General features: G+C 36.1%; 3 protein-coding genes across 3 annotated transcripts; 2 read left to right on the plus strand and 1 right to left on the minus strand.

Moving 5' to 3' along the window:
• On the plus strand, positions 1–3,263 carry LOC110912195. Its single transcript, XM_022156868.2, has 5 exons — positions 1–157; positions 1,456–1,616; positions 1,800–1,886; positions 2,180–2,338; positions 2,971–3,263. Exons 1-5 carry the CDS (start codon positions 25–27, stop codon positions 3,055–3,057), a joined length of 627 nt encoding a protein of 208 aa, XP_022012560.1. The 5' UTR covers positions 1–24; the 3' UTR covers positions 3,058–3,263.
• Positions 3,264–4,653: 1,390 nt separating this feature from the next.
• On the plus strand, positions 4,654–7,488 carry LOC110912194 (UPF0603 protein At1g54780, chloroplastic). The gene is made up of 3 exons (XM_022156867.2): positions 4,654–5,144; positions 6,113–6,305; positions 7,088–7,488. The coding sequence occupies exons 1-3, from the start codon at positions 4,731–4,733 to the stop codon at positions 7,333–7,335; spliced, it is 855 nt and encodes a 284-aa protein (XP_022012559.1). The 5' UTR covers positions 4,654–4,730; the 3' UTR covers positions 7,336–7,488.
• Positions 7,489–11,223: 3,735 nt separating this feature from the next.
• On the minus strand, positions 11,224–16,454 carry LOC110912193 (solute carrier family 40 member 3, chloroplastic). Its single transcript, XM_022156866.2, has 12 exons — positions 16,007–16,454; positions 15,006–15,201; positions 14,853–14,916; positions 14,538–14,752; positions 13,781–13,957; positions 13,594–13,668; positions 13,418–13,519; positions 13,215–13,332; positions 12,990–13,136; positions 11,940–12,046; positions 11,736–11,849; positions 11,224–11,591 (listed from the first exon to the last, which is right to left on the minus strand). Exons 1-12 carry the CDS (start codon positions 16,153–16,155, stop codon positions 11,310–11,312), a joined length of 1,746 nt encoding a protein of 581 aa, XP_022012558.1. The 5' UTR covers positions 16,156–16,454; the 3' UTR covers positions 11,224–11,309.
• Positions 16,455–18,611: the final 2,157 nt, after the last annotated feature.

Raw genomic sequence — 18,611 nt, forward strand, 5'->3', positions numbered from 1 at the left:
TTTTTTATTTTGGATGATATTTTTATGTTTGTGAGGTCAAGTGGAATGAAGCAGATAGCCATGGCGAGTTCTTCATCATATGCATATGCAGGCGGCATTTCAGCTCTTCCTCTCTCGCAACCGAAGAAGCTATCAGCTACTCAACTTACATGTAAAGGTTTGTTCGATTTCATATAACTTATAACCTAGGGTTTCAATATATGCATTTGTTACAAGTTGTGACTGAGAAATTAGGTTTTTGTTGTTGCGAAGATTCTTCTAGTTCTGAAAGTCTAAACTTAACTGGTTAATACTAATTACTTATTCTCTCTGGTTGTTTGATTATATTGATTTTGGTAGTATTTAAGTGTGTATAAGATTTAATTAAAAATTGAGGTCTGGTTACATCTTGCAATATGTGAAATTTGGTACTAGTTGAAAGATATAGAGCTACTCTGGTTGGGATTTTTGCTCATTTTTTAGGTTCATTTTTTGTATATTTAAGTGTGTATAAGATTTGATTAAAAAGTTATGGATTTGTTTAACGTTTAGGGTAGAGTGGATCGACTGTTTTTGGTGAATTTATCATAATTTGGTTTGGTAAAAATGATATAACAAGTATCTGGGAATGAGTGAGGTAATTAGAAAAGGAGAGTTACTTTGAAAATGAGGGAGATTCAGACTTTGCCACTTTGGATTATGATAGATTTGAATTAAGAGTAAAGGTAAGCGTATTATGTATACCTTGAGCATGTTGATACATCATATGATGTTAATCAAGTATCAGGCTGTAGAAAGCAAGATCATTAGCCTTAGCTACCTTGTATAGGGGAAGTATGTTTTAAGCCGCTAAGGACTCCTCTCTTATTCGGAAATTGTAAAATGGATATGAAAATGATTAAAACTTCTTATATCTGATGCGCAGAGCCGCAGACATTATTGTTATAAGTTTGCCATCAAAGGCAAATCTATCAAGTTGTTGGTGGTGCACATGCTTGCTGCACCTTTGATGGTTCTAGCATGGCTTATGAAACCTATGAACTAATAATGCATGCATATTCGTGAGAAGAAAATAGAGTGTAGACCAGCTGTAGCAAGAGTTCGAGTCAGCAACGAGTGTTGAACCCTTGCATATATTTTCACTAGTGTTTATGGCATGAATGTGCTTGTAACCAAATGTGGATACTAAGATTTCGATATATGATATGTGGTCTAAGAGGATGGAGGATTACAATAATGGTCCTTAGGTAAAAGCACACAGTTCTTCAATCTTTCATGTAGGAATTTGTAACCTTATTGAATATATATGTCTATGTACCCTACGATCTCTGTCGCTTTCTCTATACAGTGTTGTATGCTTGAATGTGTAATTTAACCAGATTCCGTTATAGAGAGACATTACACTTTAATCTACTTTTAATTTTGTGTTGTACCCGTCAAGTATGATCTAACAGTACATTGTTTTCATGCATCCAGAAAGAGTTCATTTTCATAAATTTTCAACAACGAGAAATTCCGCGTTTTCAACAAAAGAATGTCATGGATTGGTATCGAAGAAAATGATATCCGTAGCTCCCAAATGCAGCAATTCCTCAAGCTCTGATGGCGCCACCGAGGAGTCATCTAATAAAACCAAGGCATGTTACACTCTTCTTTTATTAAAGCAATAGAGTGAGCGAATAGGAAATAAAAAAAAAAAAAAACGATATTTCATAAGGTTGTGATGTGGTTTACAAGCTGAACCAGATTTCATATCCAACAAAAACAGTTGTTATACTTGATTAAATTTTCTGACTTCGTTTATGGGTTGATGTTTGCAGGTTCCATTTGGGTATAGTCGAAAAGATGTTATTCTTATTGGAGTTGGAGTTACAGTTATCGGCATTGGTCTAAAAAGTGGATTAGAGGTATCCCTTTTCATCTATTACCGCTATGTTTGTATTATCACATATACATAATAGTAATTATATGAATTGAGATAATTGTGGCCCAGCAAATCATATATTACATCGTTTACGCCCCTTTAAAAGTAATATCATAATCAATTTGTAAATTCCTTAACTATAGGATTTGGGCTACACTGGTGGTTGCAATTATTTTGTTATAGAGGGAGTATTAAGTAATTCGTGGTGGTTATGAATACAAACATGAAACTTGTGTTCCGAGTTAATGACGTGATCTATGTCTTGATGTTTTGTAGTACCTTGGAGTTGATCCTCTACAGGCTGGGAATGTGGTCCAGTTAGTGTTGGTGTTAGGGCTTACAATCGGATGGATTTCGACGTATATTTTTCGTGTATCGAATAAGGAAATGACGTATGCCCAACAATTACGCGACTATGAAATGAAAGTTATGGAGGTTTGATTTCTTACTTGGCGTTCTCTTGTATCCATTCTTATGCATAGTATATGGTCATTTGGGGGAAGGGACCCGTTTTATTTAAAAGCGTGTAAAAAGTATTTGTTTGGTCACTTTTTTTAATGGTATTTTTTTAATTAATATAGTTCTTTAAATAAAATGATTTTGGTTGTTTAATGTGTTAAATTACACTTCAGGTGAATTTCGACTTGTTTCCTGTTAAGCTAATTTCTTAACTTACCTGTTTGACCCGTTAGTGATTAAACATAATCTGAATTGATCCATTTAATTAGAAAGGATAAGAGTTTCCACCTGACTTTTACTGCATCTATTTAAATAACATTTTTTCTTAAATAACCCAAATCAAAGTAAAAGTTTTTATATCTACAGCTTAATTACTTTTTTTTCCCCCAAAAATAACTAGTAAATATATCTTTTCATTATAATCTTATTTGAGGTTTTATTATGTTTCATTTGTGTATGGAAAACTCAGTAACTTTTAATAAATAATGTATAAAATAGAGATAAAAGTTATCTATGGTCTTTATATGATAACATATGAAATCTTTTTCCATTGATTCCTATTATCGATGTTATTAACTTGAAATTTGTGTGATAATGTTTGACTGCAGAAACGGTTGGAGGGTCTAAGTGAAGCGGAACTAGAAGCGCTGCTTGAACAAGTCGAGGAAGAAAAGCGTTTGGCAAACAGGGATTAGTTAAACCTGGATTGCGTTATCCTAGTCCGGATACTACCAATCTACCATAGTTTAGTAAGTGATTACACAACCAAAATTTGAATGTAATATACAACTCCTCCCTGCAACTATCTTAATGTTGTAAATGATTATGACAATTTTATTTTTGTATAATATGAATTTAAATACTTTAAAAAAATAGATGTAGACAGAAGTTAAAAAGAAAAGCATTGCTATTTACTACTATATTAGTTTATCTGATTTAAGTCTACATTTTCTCACATTTTTTTAAATTAAAATATTATATATATATATATGTGTGTGTGAGAGAGAGAGAGAGAGAGACCACCTAATCCATCCGCTCTCTCTCGTCCAGAAATCGGACAAGGGACGAACACCGAAACGGATCAAATCTCCAAGGGTGTCGTCCCTTTCCGAATGCCACACCACCACCACATATTTGTTGTTTTGCTTCGGTTATAGCTATTCTTAACATATTATTTATGTTATAGTTCTAACATATTATTCCGTTCCATGCTTATGTTGTCTTTTAATTAAAATGTTATAGGTATATTATAATAATACATGTTGGGGGCATTAATGTCAAAGGGGGGACGGGGCACTCCCCTTCTTCGTCACTTAAACTCTCACCATCAACCAATTCTATTGTGACACCTCATTTTTATCACTTGAACTCACGAGATCAAATTAGTTGTGGTGATGTTCTAGCTTATCACTTGAACACCCTTCTCCTTCCCAAGAAATTCCCCACACTTCAACAACCCCATCGCAACACGTCTACTTCCCCACCTTTTTCCTCCATCATGATCGGGTGCATGAACCTGTGAAATCCCATCACGCCAAAGATGGAAAGGGTTGTGACTCTCTTCTTGTTGAACCCGCCGAACCCAAGGCTCTATCATGGGAGTGCACCGGGAGTGCCCCCTCTCCCCAAAGATATTACAAATGTTTTTGATTTTGTTTGTTGAACACACTTTTTACACCTAAATACCAGTTAACCTTGCACTTGCAAGAATTTTAACCCACATTACTTGTGTGTGTGTGTGGGGGGGGGGGGGCACCATACTACTAGACCATTAGGTCATGGGTATACAAAACAATACCCGCAAGAAAACCGCAAACCTGATATATATAATAAGTAACAGGTACCCGACGAGTACGCAACAAAACTTTTATAATCATTTATATATTATAAGTTTGCAACATTTAGTTGCATCACAAGTTGTATATTGTGTTTCAATTGTTTGATGTGCTTATTGTTTTTGTACATTGTTTGGTTGTATATTATCTTGGTATTTAAAGGTGATTTTGATTTTGTTTGGTTTTCATTTACACTCCACCGCTCCACCTATTCTCTACCTGCCACTATCTACCACTCCTCTGGTCGACCACTTGTCAGCTGCTCGTTTATATTGAACTTACACATCTCACATACTCGCACCATGTTTAATGAAATTAAACCATATTACAAGGATGTAATAGCAAAATCCCCTTTCTACAATAGACAACACATTATCCACAAAAAAAAAAAAAAAGAAAAAAGAAAAAAAAAACCTCACAACAAACCAATCCATAACAAACAAATCCAAACCACTCACTTCCACTTCCACTTCACACAACAGAACTAGAACACAACAGCAAACATCCTCATTTTCACCAAACAATCTCTGCAAATGAAAACCATTTTAGCACCTCACTCTCTCTCCTCTCTCTTCACCCCCAAATCCTCTCTTCAACACCAACACCACCACAACCCCAAACCCACTTGTTATAACCTCAAAAAGGTTTCAAATTTTCAATCTTTTTCATCATTTAACACAAACCCAAATTGGGCTTCTCATGTTCAACACGGATTAGCTGCTTTAGCCATCTCATTGGCGCTTAATTTTAGCCCAATTTTGGGTGGTGGGTCTGCATTTGCTACTGAATTTGATGTGCTGAATGATGGGCCTCCTAAAGAAACTTATGTGGTGGATGATGCTGGTGTGTTGAGTAGGGTTACAAGGTCTGATTTGAAGAAGTTGTTGGCGGACTTGGAGTACAGGAAGAAGATTAGGATTGATTTTGTCACTGTTCGGAAGCTCACGGTTAGTGCACACTTTGATTAATGTCACCAAGAAAGATCTTTGAGCGTTTATATGGCAATGGGTTGCAAATGTTTTATCAAACAAAATGTTTTTTTTTTTTTTTTTTTTTTTTTTTTTTTTTTTTTTTTTAACGGCCAACAAACTCAATCCCGAGCACTCTCGGGACATCCACTGGACAAACGGAGTACTCCGAGAGTAACCTGAGTCCACCACCAATTCCGGGGAAAACCCGGTAACCCACCCGCCCGTAGGCACGACAGTGAAGTTACCGGTAAAACCCGTTTGGCTCAAGGATCCAACCCAGGTTTCCGTGGGTCTCCTATCATTGCCCATCAGTGCCTCTGCACCAAGTGGGAGTCGAACCTGCATCTCTCAAGAGAAATGCAAGCCCTCCACCAGTTGATCTAGAGATCATTGGCCAAACATTAATTATCTTTATTTTTAAAATGCTAATCCGTGTTTTAAGTGGGTATTTGGAACTCATTTCTAAAATGATTAATGTTACTTTAAATATCGAAATAAACTAATTAATCTTTGTGTTTCTCAAAAGTAATAACTGTTTCAATGTGGATAACATTAATTATCTTTATTTTTATATATGGTTGTTTTTTTTTACAAAATGAAAATTTTGAAAAATGAGAAAAAGGGATGTTTGGATGATTGGATCTAATCCTATCATTTGATCTAACCTTAAGACACAAATGCATGGTTTTTTGGCCATTTTCTCCATAGAGCTTGAAAAAGGTGTGTTTCTTTGTTATGTGGTTTGTATGTAAGAATGATCATTTGAGTGATTAATGGAAATATAAATAGTTAATCATAGATACTTGAGAAAGTTTGTCCGAGTTCGATTATTCATACAAAATGTAATATCTTTTTATAGGTTGATGGTTTGTTTGCAAAAAAATTAAACAATTGATTGAGAAAGTGATTAGATTTATAATTTGAGCATGGTGTGTGGTTTGCAGAGCAAAGCGGATGCATTTGAGTATGCAGACCAAGTTTTGGAGCGTTGGTACCCGACACTTGAAGAAGGAAACAACAAAGGGATAGTGGTACTGGTGACCAGTCAAAAAGAAGGTGCAGTCACTGGAGGCCCCGAATTCATCAAGTCTGTTGGTGACACTGTTCTCGATGCCGTTGTATCCCAGAACCTTCCCGGTAACCATCTAACATATCTTTCATTATGCTATAAATTGATAATACAACATTTATCTATTTTATTATTTTAGACCATCTTTAGCTTATACATTAGATTTATCGACTATATATAAATTGGCCATATGATAACTAATAATAACAAAAAGTGAGTAGAATGATTATTAGTAATGTTGCTGTTTCCTCTCGTTTTTATATGCCTTGTTATGATACTTTATGACTATGCAGTTATCGGTGATATATCGGCTATTGGTCCCCTGGTGAGATATCGGTACGGTACCTATATAATGGTGATATATCGGTTATTGGTCCTCTGGTGAGATATCGGTACCTATATTATCGGCGATATATCACCGATTTCCCTAATATCAGTACCTTTCTTCTTAGTTATACCATTCGTCTTTCTTCTTATTGCTGCTATTAGTGTTTTAAGTCTTAAACAGTTCCTACTCGCTAAAATAGTTATTGTTTTGCAAGTTGTAAAAGGTTAATTTGTTAATGGTAGGAGAGTATACTAAATTATTAGTGTTAAATTGCAATATATATATATATATAAATTCAGCATGATATTAAAATTACTGATATCTCACCGTGATAACCGATATCCAGTTTTTTTATCTCATTAAGCCATTAACTGCATAGCTTTAAGATAATGTAAGATGTAAAGCAATATTTTGCGTTTTCTTAAAACAATTTCTATCATTTCCAGCCCATAACAATCCGAATATGATGTTTGTGTGCATTACTTGTATATCATCACCATTTCTGAATTTTTTTATTTGTAGTGTTGGCGGTGGACGAGAAGTATAACGAAGCAATTTACAGCAGTGCTAAACGGCTAGCTGCAGCCATCGACGGTCTTCCTGATCCTGGTGGCCCGCAACCTAAGGATGCCAAAAGGGAATCCAACTTCAAAACCAAGGAAGAGACGGCTGAGAAACGAGATCAGTTTACAGTTGTTGTCGGAGGTTTGTTAGTTATCGCTTTTGTTGTTCCCATGGCACAATACTACGCATATGTCTCCAAAAAATAGCTGTATTACATTACCTGTCACCGCCAATGTAATTAGAAATTCAAATTTCGAATGTGGATCCGTTTAGTTTCTGGTTAAGGGATACTGTGTTAATGCTCATTCGGTGTATGGTTTCATGAATAATTTGAACTTAATCGGTCGATTTGAGTTGTATAAGTAGAACAAAAACAGCTTAAACGGGTCAAATTGACAAGTCAAAAGTATCCCAAAATGTATTGAAAATATATGTATAAAACTTCTCAAATCACTATATTGAAAAATTGTTGTAATGATATTAAACATAGTTCACTATATATATTTAAACAAAACAAAAAAAAAAGTGAGAATTTTAACAGATGAGAACCACTTTGCTTGTGAATGCACTTTCAATTGTATTCACCGTTAATATTTTATTTAGTGGTTATCATTTGAGGCTCAATATATGTGGTACAACCGGTGAATCTAATATTAGAAACTAAGTATAGTATATTTGCTAGTGAATACACTTTCAATTGTATTCACCGCTAACACTTTATTTAGTGGTTATCATATGAACCTCATCAATATATGCAGTGTGTTGTGGTTCAAATGAAACCAGTAAATTTTTAGGAACTAATTTTATGCACCGGTGATTACATGTGCGTGTCTATAAATAGAATACAAATCTTAATAATTTAGTGAGTATATTCATTGGTGAGTACATATTACTATTAGGTAGCGTTTGGTACGCAGGAATGAGAGGTGGAATGGAATGGACCATTGCGAGGGAATGAAGAAAAGTGTGTTTGGTTGGTCGATGGAATGGAATCGTCCATTACAAAATGCATTCCATTCCCTCAAAATCATTCCATCCGTCCCCCCTGTTTTTTTTCCATTCCATTCCTTCTTCGCCCTTTATTAACAACACCACAACCCACCACTATTGCCACCACCCACCACCACCACCGCCACCTACCGTCGTCACCCATCTCCACCGCTACAAATGCCCCGCCGCCGACTCCGACCACCACCGTCACCACCCAGCGACGACACCACCACTACCAACACTGCCACTGTAACCATCGCCGCCACCACCGCCCGACCCGCCACCTCCACTACCGCCACCCATCGTCGACACCGCTACCACCTCCGACCACCGCCCACCACCATCGCCACCGCCACCGCCACCGCCGCCACCCACCTCGTCGTCACCCACCACCACCGCCGTTGTCGCCACCCGCCGCCATCACCACCTACCACCGCCGCCACCCACCGTCACCGGTACAACTGCCACCTATCACCATCCACCGTCATTGCCCACCACTGACCACCATCATCCGATTTTATTCCTTCGTCTTTTCTTGCCAACCAAACAACAAAAGGTAATGATTAATTTCATTCTCACATGGTAACCAAACAATACATGGAATGGTAATGATCAATTCCATTACCTCATCCATTCCATTACATCGTCCATTCCATTCCACCGTCTATTCCATTACCCCATACCAAACATACCCTTAGTATTACTTTACTAGGGTGGGAGTGGCTACAAAGTCCATTTTTTCAATAAAGTGTAAAAAGTCATAAAACACCATAATGTTAACTATAAAACACAATCATAACCCACAAATAACAAAGTGACGATTACCAAAACACCATATTTGTGGGTTTTGTGTTATGTTTTGGATGATAAGGCTTTGATTATCGAATGACTAACATTAGTATGTTTTATGTTGATTATCATGTTGTGTTTTATATTCATAGTTCTATGATGGTGTGTTTGAAGTTTTTATGGACTGTTAGGGTTTGGATATTTTGTTTTAGTGATCCTCATTCTCTTAGGGGAGGAGGGGTGGTTCACTAGTGATAGTTTCTATCACTCCCACTATCCAATCAAACCATGCCATGTCATCACCCAATTTTCTATCACTAGTGATAGAAATGTAGGGGGGGTGGTATCACTAGTGATGGAATTCTATCACTCCCAAATTTTTTATTTTTCATTTTAAATTAGAAATTATAAATTTCAATTAAATTAAAACCAGTTCTTCGCCAAACAAGAAGGTTCGTCGCCAAACATGAAGGTTCGTCGCCATTTTCTTTCATATTCAACGCGTTATACAATCAACGCGTTACAAAAACAACGCGTTAATGTTTATACCGGCGGTGGCCTATCACGCGTGATATATCATTCCGTTATTATATAACGCTACCGCCCGACTTCCCTTATTTATGGGTTTTGAGTGTGTTTTATGGCTGAAATTGTGGTGTTTTATGACTTTGTACAATTTGTAGGAAAAATAGACTTTGTAGCCGAACCCCACCCTACTTTACTATATATATTTTTGATCACGGAAGTTTTTGGATTTTTATTTTGACCATGTTTGTATTGATTTTCATTTTATTATTATTATTATTAGAGTTAATTACTGTTTTCGTCCCTGTGGTTTGTCAAAAATCACTATTTCAGTCCATTAGTTTAAAAATTGCGATTTTAGTCCCCTTGGTTTCACTTTCGTAACCATTTTAATTATTCTGGTTTCACTTTCGTAACCATTTCAATCAATTATTTTGTTAAGTAAAGGGACTGAAATGGTTACGAAAGTGAAACCACAGGGACTAAAATCGCAATTTTTAAACTAATGGACTGAAATAGTGATTTTTGACAAACCACCTGGACGAAAACAATAATTTACTCTTATTATTATTATACAAATGTCGTCGATCCTTGAATACAGACTAAATAAGTTTCTTTAACCATAGACTTCGAAAAGTTCTGTTTGTGACTTAAAAGTCACCGAAAAAACATTGACCATAAGATTATGGATACAATAAATTGACACCATAAGGTCTGTTTATCATGACAAAATATCTTAGTATCGAAATCGAATCATGTGGCTTCTACGTAAGTAATGGCTAATGTCCGAAATCGAATGAGGTGTCACCACTACATAATCACATACTAAAAAATGTTAATAATAAATAATCTCATACTACATTAAAATCCAATATATTACAATAATACAATTAATTGCGGTTCTTAGTGAGGGCCAGACGGCTCCCGCCCCCCCTGATTTTCGCTTCGCAGTGTATATTTTTTAAAGATTTTTAAATGTCGCATAAAATATTGGATTTTGAGAGTTCGTCTCCTGATACCGAAAACTAAGTTCAAGATCCGTTAATAAATAGTTAAAGACAATCTATTGAATTTGAAATTATACAATATATGCTATAATCTAGTAACAATCTTGATGATCCAACTTTGATTTGGTTATTCCTAGAATGTTTTCTCAAATACCATAATAAAACATCCTTAACTTGATACACAAGTCTAAACAATTAACAATGTAAGTCATATTAAAAGAATGAAAGGTGCTCATACTTGAACCCCAATTTAAGGAAAAAAAAAATATTATTTTGAGAAACTACACCTTACAAGAAAAAAAACATTTCTTTACACAAAGTTACCCATATTAAGTAGACTTTTAACACACTCTTTTCATGTAATTTGCTAACATTCAGATTAAATAGTGATACAAACCCCCACACATGTGGGGTTTGCTCTTAAGGCTTTCGTTCCGGGTTGACCCAAGTTTCTTGGTAGATATGATGATGGTTGTAACCATCATTATACGCGAACATGGAACCATATTTCCATAAGTGAGAAAAGTACCGCGTTAAAATAGCAATTGAACTTATTGGTGTTAGGATTACCGCCAAAGTATGCTGAGTCGAGATGGTAAACTTTTGTAATCATATTTAATACATTAGTTATTTACAAAATATTAAAGTGTTTACGGGTCAAACCTACCCGTTTTTACCCATTAAATTTACCATGTTTCAACCCGCCCCGCCCAATTTCAGAACCTTTGTCATTGTTCTTTGAGACCCCTCAAGAAATAATCTAACTGTAATCCCACAACTATATTGGCTGTCATATTAAGCTTTTTTTATTTATTTATTAAATTAAATTATCCAATGGATATAATTACAGTGTTACAATGAATTTGGTGTCAGAAAGGAAAAAGGCTTGTTTGTATATCTGTAGGCTTGCTTAACCACTGGCAAAACAACCATGCTGCACCCACCACAGATAGAAGCGAAAGCGTCGCCAAAAATCCAAAATGTGAAATGTCGTTTGCAATTATAACAACACCGAATATTACCGACTCTGCTAAACTGGCGACAGAAACCTCTGTGGCCCCAATAAGATTTGCTTTGGAAGCTGGGATTCCGGTTTGTAGAATCTGTGCTCCAACTACCTCGTATGACATTTGTCCCAATCTTGATAACACCTGCACGGAGAAATGTTGACTTTTATATATATATAACCAGTTTGGAGATTTGACTATTGACTAATAGTCAAACTCATGTATCAACAAACAAAAAAGATACACGTGTGTGTGTGTGTTTTTTTTTAAAAAAAAAAGACGACTTACAATAAAACCAAGAAAGAAAAGAAGTGCGGTCTGCTTCGAAAGAGCTCCACTCCAATACACACCAACCGCCATTGTAAGAAAAGAAGCTTGCAATATGAGTCCAGCTGCTCCAGCCTGCAACGAGAAATCAGTTACAATTTGATGTTTAAGTGAATCGCTTTATGAAGACTATAATAAGTATATAATAAGTAAAACGAAGCTTACCTTTAAAATTCCGAGTTGCTTGACCATTTGCGCAGACATGAACGTTGCACCAACACCCATAAATGCACATAGGCAACTAAAGCCTCCGATAAGAGACGGGCTTAAACCTGTAAAGATTAAAAAAGACATATCCTAAACATATAACTGATTTATAACAATGCAACGAGTATAGTCACACTCAACATATATACAAAAGAGGAAAGGCAGATCATCCTTAGGAGGTGTTTGGATATGCTTTTCATGCGAGTAATGCCATATCAAGTTGGAATACACGATTTGAGCGCTTGGAAAAACCGATGTAAGATTAGAATTTTCTAATTGTTTAGGGTCAACATTTTATTTTATTTTACTATATAACAATTAGCAAGTTTTGTTAACAGTAAATAATTTTGATTGGTGCATATGTCCAAAGCCTATAGGTCCATGTTTTACCTTCTTTTTTTTCAAGTTTCAAATCCACTCCTTGCACTATAGATAATATACTTCTTTAACCCAGTAGTTGTATTTTTTTCTTATAACTTCCGTTCGTTAGTTTTTTTTTTTTTTTTTTACAGAAACTAAATACATCGATATAATTTTGTTTGAAAACGGATCGAGTCGGTACCCATCGAAAAACATTAGTACCGGTATTAGTACTATTAGAATCATTACTGGTATTTGTTTACGATAGTTTTCAATCGATGTAAAACATGTGTCTACATCCTTTTGGACTTATGGCTACTTTATTTTTTAAGTTTTCTCTTTCGGTTGCTATATCGAGTGTTGGTACCATATCGATACCGTAATGAACCGAACCAATATCAACTGGATTTCCACCATTCACGTTATGCGTCTATGTTTCTGTTTAAAATTTATTAAAAATTGGGTTGCCCCGCTGCAGAGTGCAGGTGTAACCCACTAGTAAATATATATCTGTAGAAGCAAAAATTATCAACTATTCATGCCACCATGATCACTTTAATCGGGACATCCAAACACCCCCCTTAAAGTTTTTTTTTCTCCACATAAGATGTCAGAAGAGGGGGGGGGGGGGGGGGCGCATAACCATACCATGTTGTGTGAGGAACGCGGTCATTAGACCGCCTGGCGCAAGAACAACGTTAAAGCAGAGAAGTACATAAGCTATGCTAGCGGGAAGAACAGGCTGCTGCAGGTATTCATTCCACCCGTGTTTAATAGCAGCGATACTGACATCCACTGATCACGATAAAGCACAAGATTAGTAAGAAAAACAAAAATGAAAAATGGCTTTATATATATTAGCAACTTATTAACCTAAATTATCAGCATGTGGCACAGGTTCTCTGGAGGAAGTTCCGCAGCCGGTTTGTGAACATTTAGGGCGGTCAAGAACACCACACGAAAGCTTGTTGGTTAACCACGTGAGACCAATCTGAAAAGTTAAGAATAATACGCGTTACTCTGATACACGTATGTAATATGTGACCGTTATAAACAAAAAAATCATACTTCATTACCACAACAGGCAATGCCCACATCATAAAGGCAGCAGCAAGCTTCAAGCATGTTACCGTTTCGTATTTAGATAAAAGAATGCCAAAAAATGACGCTCCAGCAATCTGCAATCGCGGTAAAGTTCAGAAGCTTTTAATATTTTTTCACTCAACTAAATTTCGAAATTTGCATTAATCACCTCACAAAGGAGATCAATACGACTCAGAATAGCATTCGCTTGAGCAAGAGCAATTGGCCGGTTCGTTCCTGCTAACTGAACACAAAATTTTACATTATTGAATATCGACTGCTTATCAAGACATCGTAGTAGTATTCATAGGACACCAAACAAAATTGATTAAGGACATGCGGTGCAAGAACCATACAAGAACAACCCAATCACGTTCAACTGCAACCCCGAGAGCGAGTCCCGATAGTCTCTCGACAGCCCCTGCTAATACTAATATGATAAACCAGGGGCGCGTGAGTACAGAGGTTTCAAGTGAGGCGTGTGCCGTATGTGCTTGAATTATCATCCCAGCTGATAACAGTTGAGCCGATGCCTGATACAACCAAACAGATATTATTACAACTTCGTAACTAAACTCAAGTTAAATACAACTAAATTCAGGCAATTTTGACCCATTTACTGTAATGGGTCAAATAGATGAGATAAAAAAGATTGCTGAAAAGGAAGTTGGTCGCCCAAAGTGTACTTCAATTTTAGAGTAAAATACCATTTTCGTCCCTGAGCTTTGGCCAGTTTTACGACTTTCGTCCAAAGGTTTGTTTTTCACCATCTGGATCTAAAAAGTTCGAAATCTTGCCATTTTTATCCGGCTCGTTAACTCCATCCATTTTTTTCCGTTAAGTCAGGGATATTTCCGTCTTTTTTGCTAACTTAAAGGGGAATTTGGTCTTTTTCACTTTATGTAAAAAGACCGAATTGCCCTTTAAGTTAACAAAAAAGACAGAAATACCCCTGACTTAACAGAGAAAAATGGATGGTGGTAACCAGCCGAATGAAAATGGCAAGATTTTAAACCTTTTGGATCCAGATGCGAAAAACAAACCTTTGGACGAAAGTCGAAAAACCGGTCAAACCTCAGGGACGAAAATTCTAAATCTTAATTATGAACTAACCTGGACAGTGGTCAAAAAATTATATGCAGGTACACGGGGAAACAGGTCCATAAGTTTGCCAGCCAACGGGCCTCCAGCAATAACTGCAACCTTGGTGCAGAAGCCCATGACCGCAACTGGAAGAAGGCTCGGATGAAGCAAAGCGATAGCAGCGGGCCAAGCAAAATTCCATAGCTGTTCCACCAAGTTCCCAGCTAGGCAACTAGCATATAACGCTGATAATGATATATTTTTAAAGTTTATGAGACATATGCTTAAATTTAATACGAAGAACTATTCTTGTACATGCTTGCTAGAATTGGGATTATTACTTACCGTATAGCCCGGCTGGATGAGCAGGCGTTGCGGCAATGGCATTCTGTTCCTCCTCTGAAAGAATCTGAAGAGAAGAGTGAACAACAAAATTTAAAAATCTGAAGGAAATCAGATAAGACTTGAGAAAGCAAGAAGGTAATATATCTGTTATACCGGCAATGTTGTCAAAATCATGTCTACAAAAGTCCCTTCCACCAGTAAGTTTGTTGATTCGGTATCATGGATTTCGGAATTAAGAACTAAACAACTTGATGCATGTGATGAAGAATCATGATCGACTTCTTCAGTCACAACGTTGTTCAAGACTTCAATATTCGTCATAGAGCATCTTGTATACAAATTGTTCAGCCTGCAGAAACTTAATTCGTTACTAAAACCTTCGGGCATGGCTACCTATCAACCAAATCTTAGTTTTGATGAGCAAACAATTTGTGTTAAAGTGAAACATATATGTGGGTCAAACTGGGTCAGAATACCCCCCCCCCCCCCCCCCCTTCATGTACATGTGGATCAAAGTTGGTCAAAATTGGGGTCTGTACAAACAGCCAAAGGGATGAAGAGATTATGACGGGTTTACAAATAAAAAAAAAACTAATATGTAAAACAAATGAGGCTGATGCAGCTTTCGGTTGTACATAAAGCCTATGCAGTTAATGCGGTAAAATATCGAATATCGGTCAAGGACCGATATTTGAGATATAGGTTATATCTCGGTGAAATATCGGTAATTTTAATATAATGCAGTATTTATATATATAGCAATTTAACACCAATAATTCAGTGATATATCAGTTATATCGGTCAAATATCGCTGACCAATATCTGACACCTAGGGGACCGATATTAAGTGCATAGCATAAAGCTTATTTGTTTGTACATAGAGCAAGGGCCTCGTGTACGCAAAGCTCTCGCCTCATGCCATAGGACAAAATATAACATCATCCTAGTACTTGAAAGTTGTAATAACATAAAAGGCGTAATACAGAGGACAAAATAAGTACAAGGCAACACAGGATAGGGCAATTTCTACAATGAAAAGTGTCATTGTTGAATCTCATTTTCTTCTTCTATCTATCTATGAACCCTAAACCTTATGAGCCTGTTCTATTTGTCAATGATAAAATTCAAAAAAAAAAAAAAAAAGAAGAAATTACCTCAAATTAGGAGAGCGTGGTATGAATTGGCGATTAGAAGAAGGTAATGCAGTAGACGAAGAATCGAATTGACGGCGAGAGAAATAAGAGGAGGACATCTTAATGGAAGATGATAATCTTGTGGTTGGAGAAACAAAAACCAGTGCCATGAGAAAATGAAATTGAAACACGCTGCTGCTGCTTGTAATTTGGTTGACCACTGAGTCATGCAGGTCGACTGATGAATAATGTGATCCGACGTTTGAAGGATAATGCTAGTTTCATGGATGATGAGTTGGAAGAATGATAATGCAGGAGAGATGAAACTAGTGAGGGAGTGTTGTGGATGATGAATATTGTTTGGTGCAACTTGTTTTGGTGATGAACAACGGAGAACCCAAAATCCTGAAAATGTGACGTGTCTGTTGTATTCGCCAGTATTCTGTATATGCCCTATCTCCACCTCACCAAAACTTTATTATATTATTCTCCCCACTCAAATTATACTTTCTCGTTTACAAGCACAAGCATTCAAATCCCTTGCATCAAAATATTTGTGAGTGGTAAATTATAAAATATTACTAGTTTAAGAGAACATTCTTCATTCTTTTTGTTTTTTAAACAAATGCCACTTAGGCTTTCAAGAGAAATTAGCTCTCATAAAAAGACTGAAGATTCATTTGGTGTAACTATAGTATTTAGGAAAAAAAAAAGTTAGCAATGCACACTTTTTTTAATTCAAAACTATTATTTACGAGGTTTCAAACAAGGGCAGACTTACGTAGAGGTCTGGATAGACGGGCGTACTCTTTAAAAAAACTAATGTTTTTTATAGGGCAAAATCACGATCGCCCCCTTGAAAATTTAGTCAAACCCCTCGTTCACATCCTTTGAAAATATTTTCTGGAGTGAATTTCAGGATTGTCCTTTATCTTTATACACATTTTCAGGCGCTGTCCTTTATGTTCAAAATTGACGAGTTTTGTCCTTTATGTTTTCATATCATACACGTTTTGTCCTTTAGGCCTAACCCAGTTAGTTTTTTCAGTTAAATTTGGTCATGTGCTTTGCACATGAGGGCATTTTTGTCAATTCAAATGTAAGTTAAACGGCAGATTGATAGCTCAAAGCTTCTGCAACCTTTGAATTGACAAAAATGCCCTCATGTGCAAAGCACATGACCAAATTTAACTGAAAAAACTAACTGGGTTAGACCTAAAGGACAAAACGTGTATGATATGAAAACATAAAGGACAAAACTCATCAATTTTGAACATAAAGGACAGCGCCTGAAAATGTGTATAAAGATAAAGGACAATCCTTGAAATTCAATCTATTTTCTGAGTCCGCCACTGGTTTCAAACACTTCTCTTGTTTGTCTTTCAAAAGTCAAACAGAGGGCTAAATAACCAATGTACATATAGTGGTCCTTTGCATAGTTTTACTAGATTTTTAATCAAACACATTACATTTTTTTTCTGCGATTAAAGAGTAAAATCAAACTTTTAAAGATTTAGAAACCTCTAATTTGAATGTCTACTCAAGGATCACCCAGCTTATTTCTCATTGTTATCAGCCAGATTTATTACCAAAAATCCTAATTTCCCTTAGAATTAAGCTTTTCAGATGAGTTAAGCCTACTACTTTCCGTTTGTTTAAGCATATTACAGTTTTACTAGATTTTAGTATATTGGGTCTTTAACGAGTCTTATTATCCTTGTCTTTGTTTATGTCTTGGGTTGGAACAAATTACTATAATTCGTCCCCGACGACGGATTAGTCGACATTTTTCACAAATTTTACGAACAGAAGCTCTTATTTTCATATTTGCCACTCCTTACTTTAATTTTGAATCCTTTTCTTAGAAGAAAATAAGTTTATTGTAATTTTCGATTTTGAATCGTATTCCTGCGAAAGAAAAAGAAATAGTGAAGTTGAAAAAAACCTAATCTTTCGAATCTTTGTTGCGGAGTCGATAAATTATACGACCTCTGGTTGAATCATAACGACTTACTTCAATTTTGACTCTATCTCCTGGCAATATTCGTATAAAACTACGTCGGATCTTTCCTGAAACATAACCTAGAATCATATCTTCATTATCTAAACGAACCCGGAACATGCCATTGGGAAGCGATTCAGTAATTAAACCTTCATGAATCCATTTTTGTTCTTTCATTCCAGGTCAAACCTCCTTGAAGTATCAACTAGTGGAGGAAGAACCCTATTAGACAACCCACTCCTTCTCTTTTCTTTTTCACAAAAAAGAAGTTTCTTATTCAATTCGGATATTAGAAAAATTACCATATATAACACAAAATTTCTCCGCCTATTCTTTCTAGTCGATTTGCAAACATATCTGGGCGGGATTAAATAATGATCCTGTATTAAGAGCTAAATTGGCTAAAGGTATGGGTCATAATTATTACGGGGAGCCCGCATGGCCCAACGATCTTTTATATATTTTTCCGGTAGTAATTCTAGGCACGATTGCATGTAACGTAGGCTTAGCGGTTCTAGAACCATCAATGATTGGTGAACCGGCAGATCCGTTTGCAACTCCTTTGGAAATATTACCCGAATGGTATTTCTTTCCCGTATTTCAAATACTTCGTATAGTACCCAA

This window comes from Helianthus annuus, chromosome 15 (assembly GCF_002127325.2).
Source record: "Helianthus annuus cultivar XRQ/B chromosome 15, HanXRQr2.0-SUNRISE, whole genome shotgun sequence".
Lineage (NCBI taxonomy): Eukaryota > Viridiplantae > Streptophyta > Magnoliopsida > Asterales > Asteraceae > Helianthus > Helianthus annuus.

What these genes read in the sequence shown, in the direction of transcription:
- LOC110912195 (XM_022156868.2), top strand. Translation starts at nt 25, where the DNA reads ATGTTTGTGAGGTCAAGTGGAATGAAGCAGATAGCCATGGCGAGTTCT. An exon ending in TACTCAACTTACATGTAAAG is followed by an intron (nt 158 to 1,455) that starts GTTTGTTCGATT and finishes TCATGCATCCAG; the next exon opens with AAAGAGTTCATTTTCATAAA. An exon ending in ATGAAATGAAAGTTATGGAG is followed by an intron (nt 2,339 to 2,970) that starts GTTTGATTTCTT and finishes GTTTGACTGCAG; the next exon opens with AAACGGTTGGAGGGTCTAAG.
- LOC110912194 (XM_022156867.2), top strand. Translation starts at nt 4,731, where the DNA reads ATGAAAACCATTTTAGCACCTCACTCTCTCTCCTCTCTCTTCACCCCC. An exon ending in TCACTGTTCGGAAGCTCACG is followed by an intron (nt 5,145 to 6,112) that starts GTTAGTGCACAC and finishes TGTGGTTTGCAG; the next exon opens with AGCAAAGCGGATGCATTTGA. An exon ending in TGTATCCCAGAACCTTCCCG is followed by an intron (nt 6,306 to 7,087) that starts GTAACCATCTAA and finishes TTTTATTTGTAG; the next exon opens with TGTTGGCGGTGGACGAGAAG.
- LOC110912193 (XM_022156866.2), bottom strand. Translation starts at nt 16,155, where the DNA reads ATGGCACTGGTTTTTGTTTCTCCAACCACAAGATTATCATCTTCCATT. An exon ending in AACGTGATTGGGTTGTTCTT is followed by an intron (nt 13,669 to 13,780) that starts GTATGGTTCTTG and finishes TTTTGTGTTCAG; the next exon opens with TTAGCAGGAACGAACCGGCC. An exon ending in TTTTCTTTCTTGGTTTTATT is followed by an intron (nt 11,592 to 11,735) that starts GTAAGTCGTCTT and finishes TTCTCCGTGCAG; the next exon opens with GTGTTATCAAGATTGGGACA.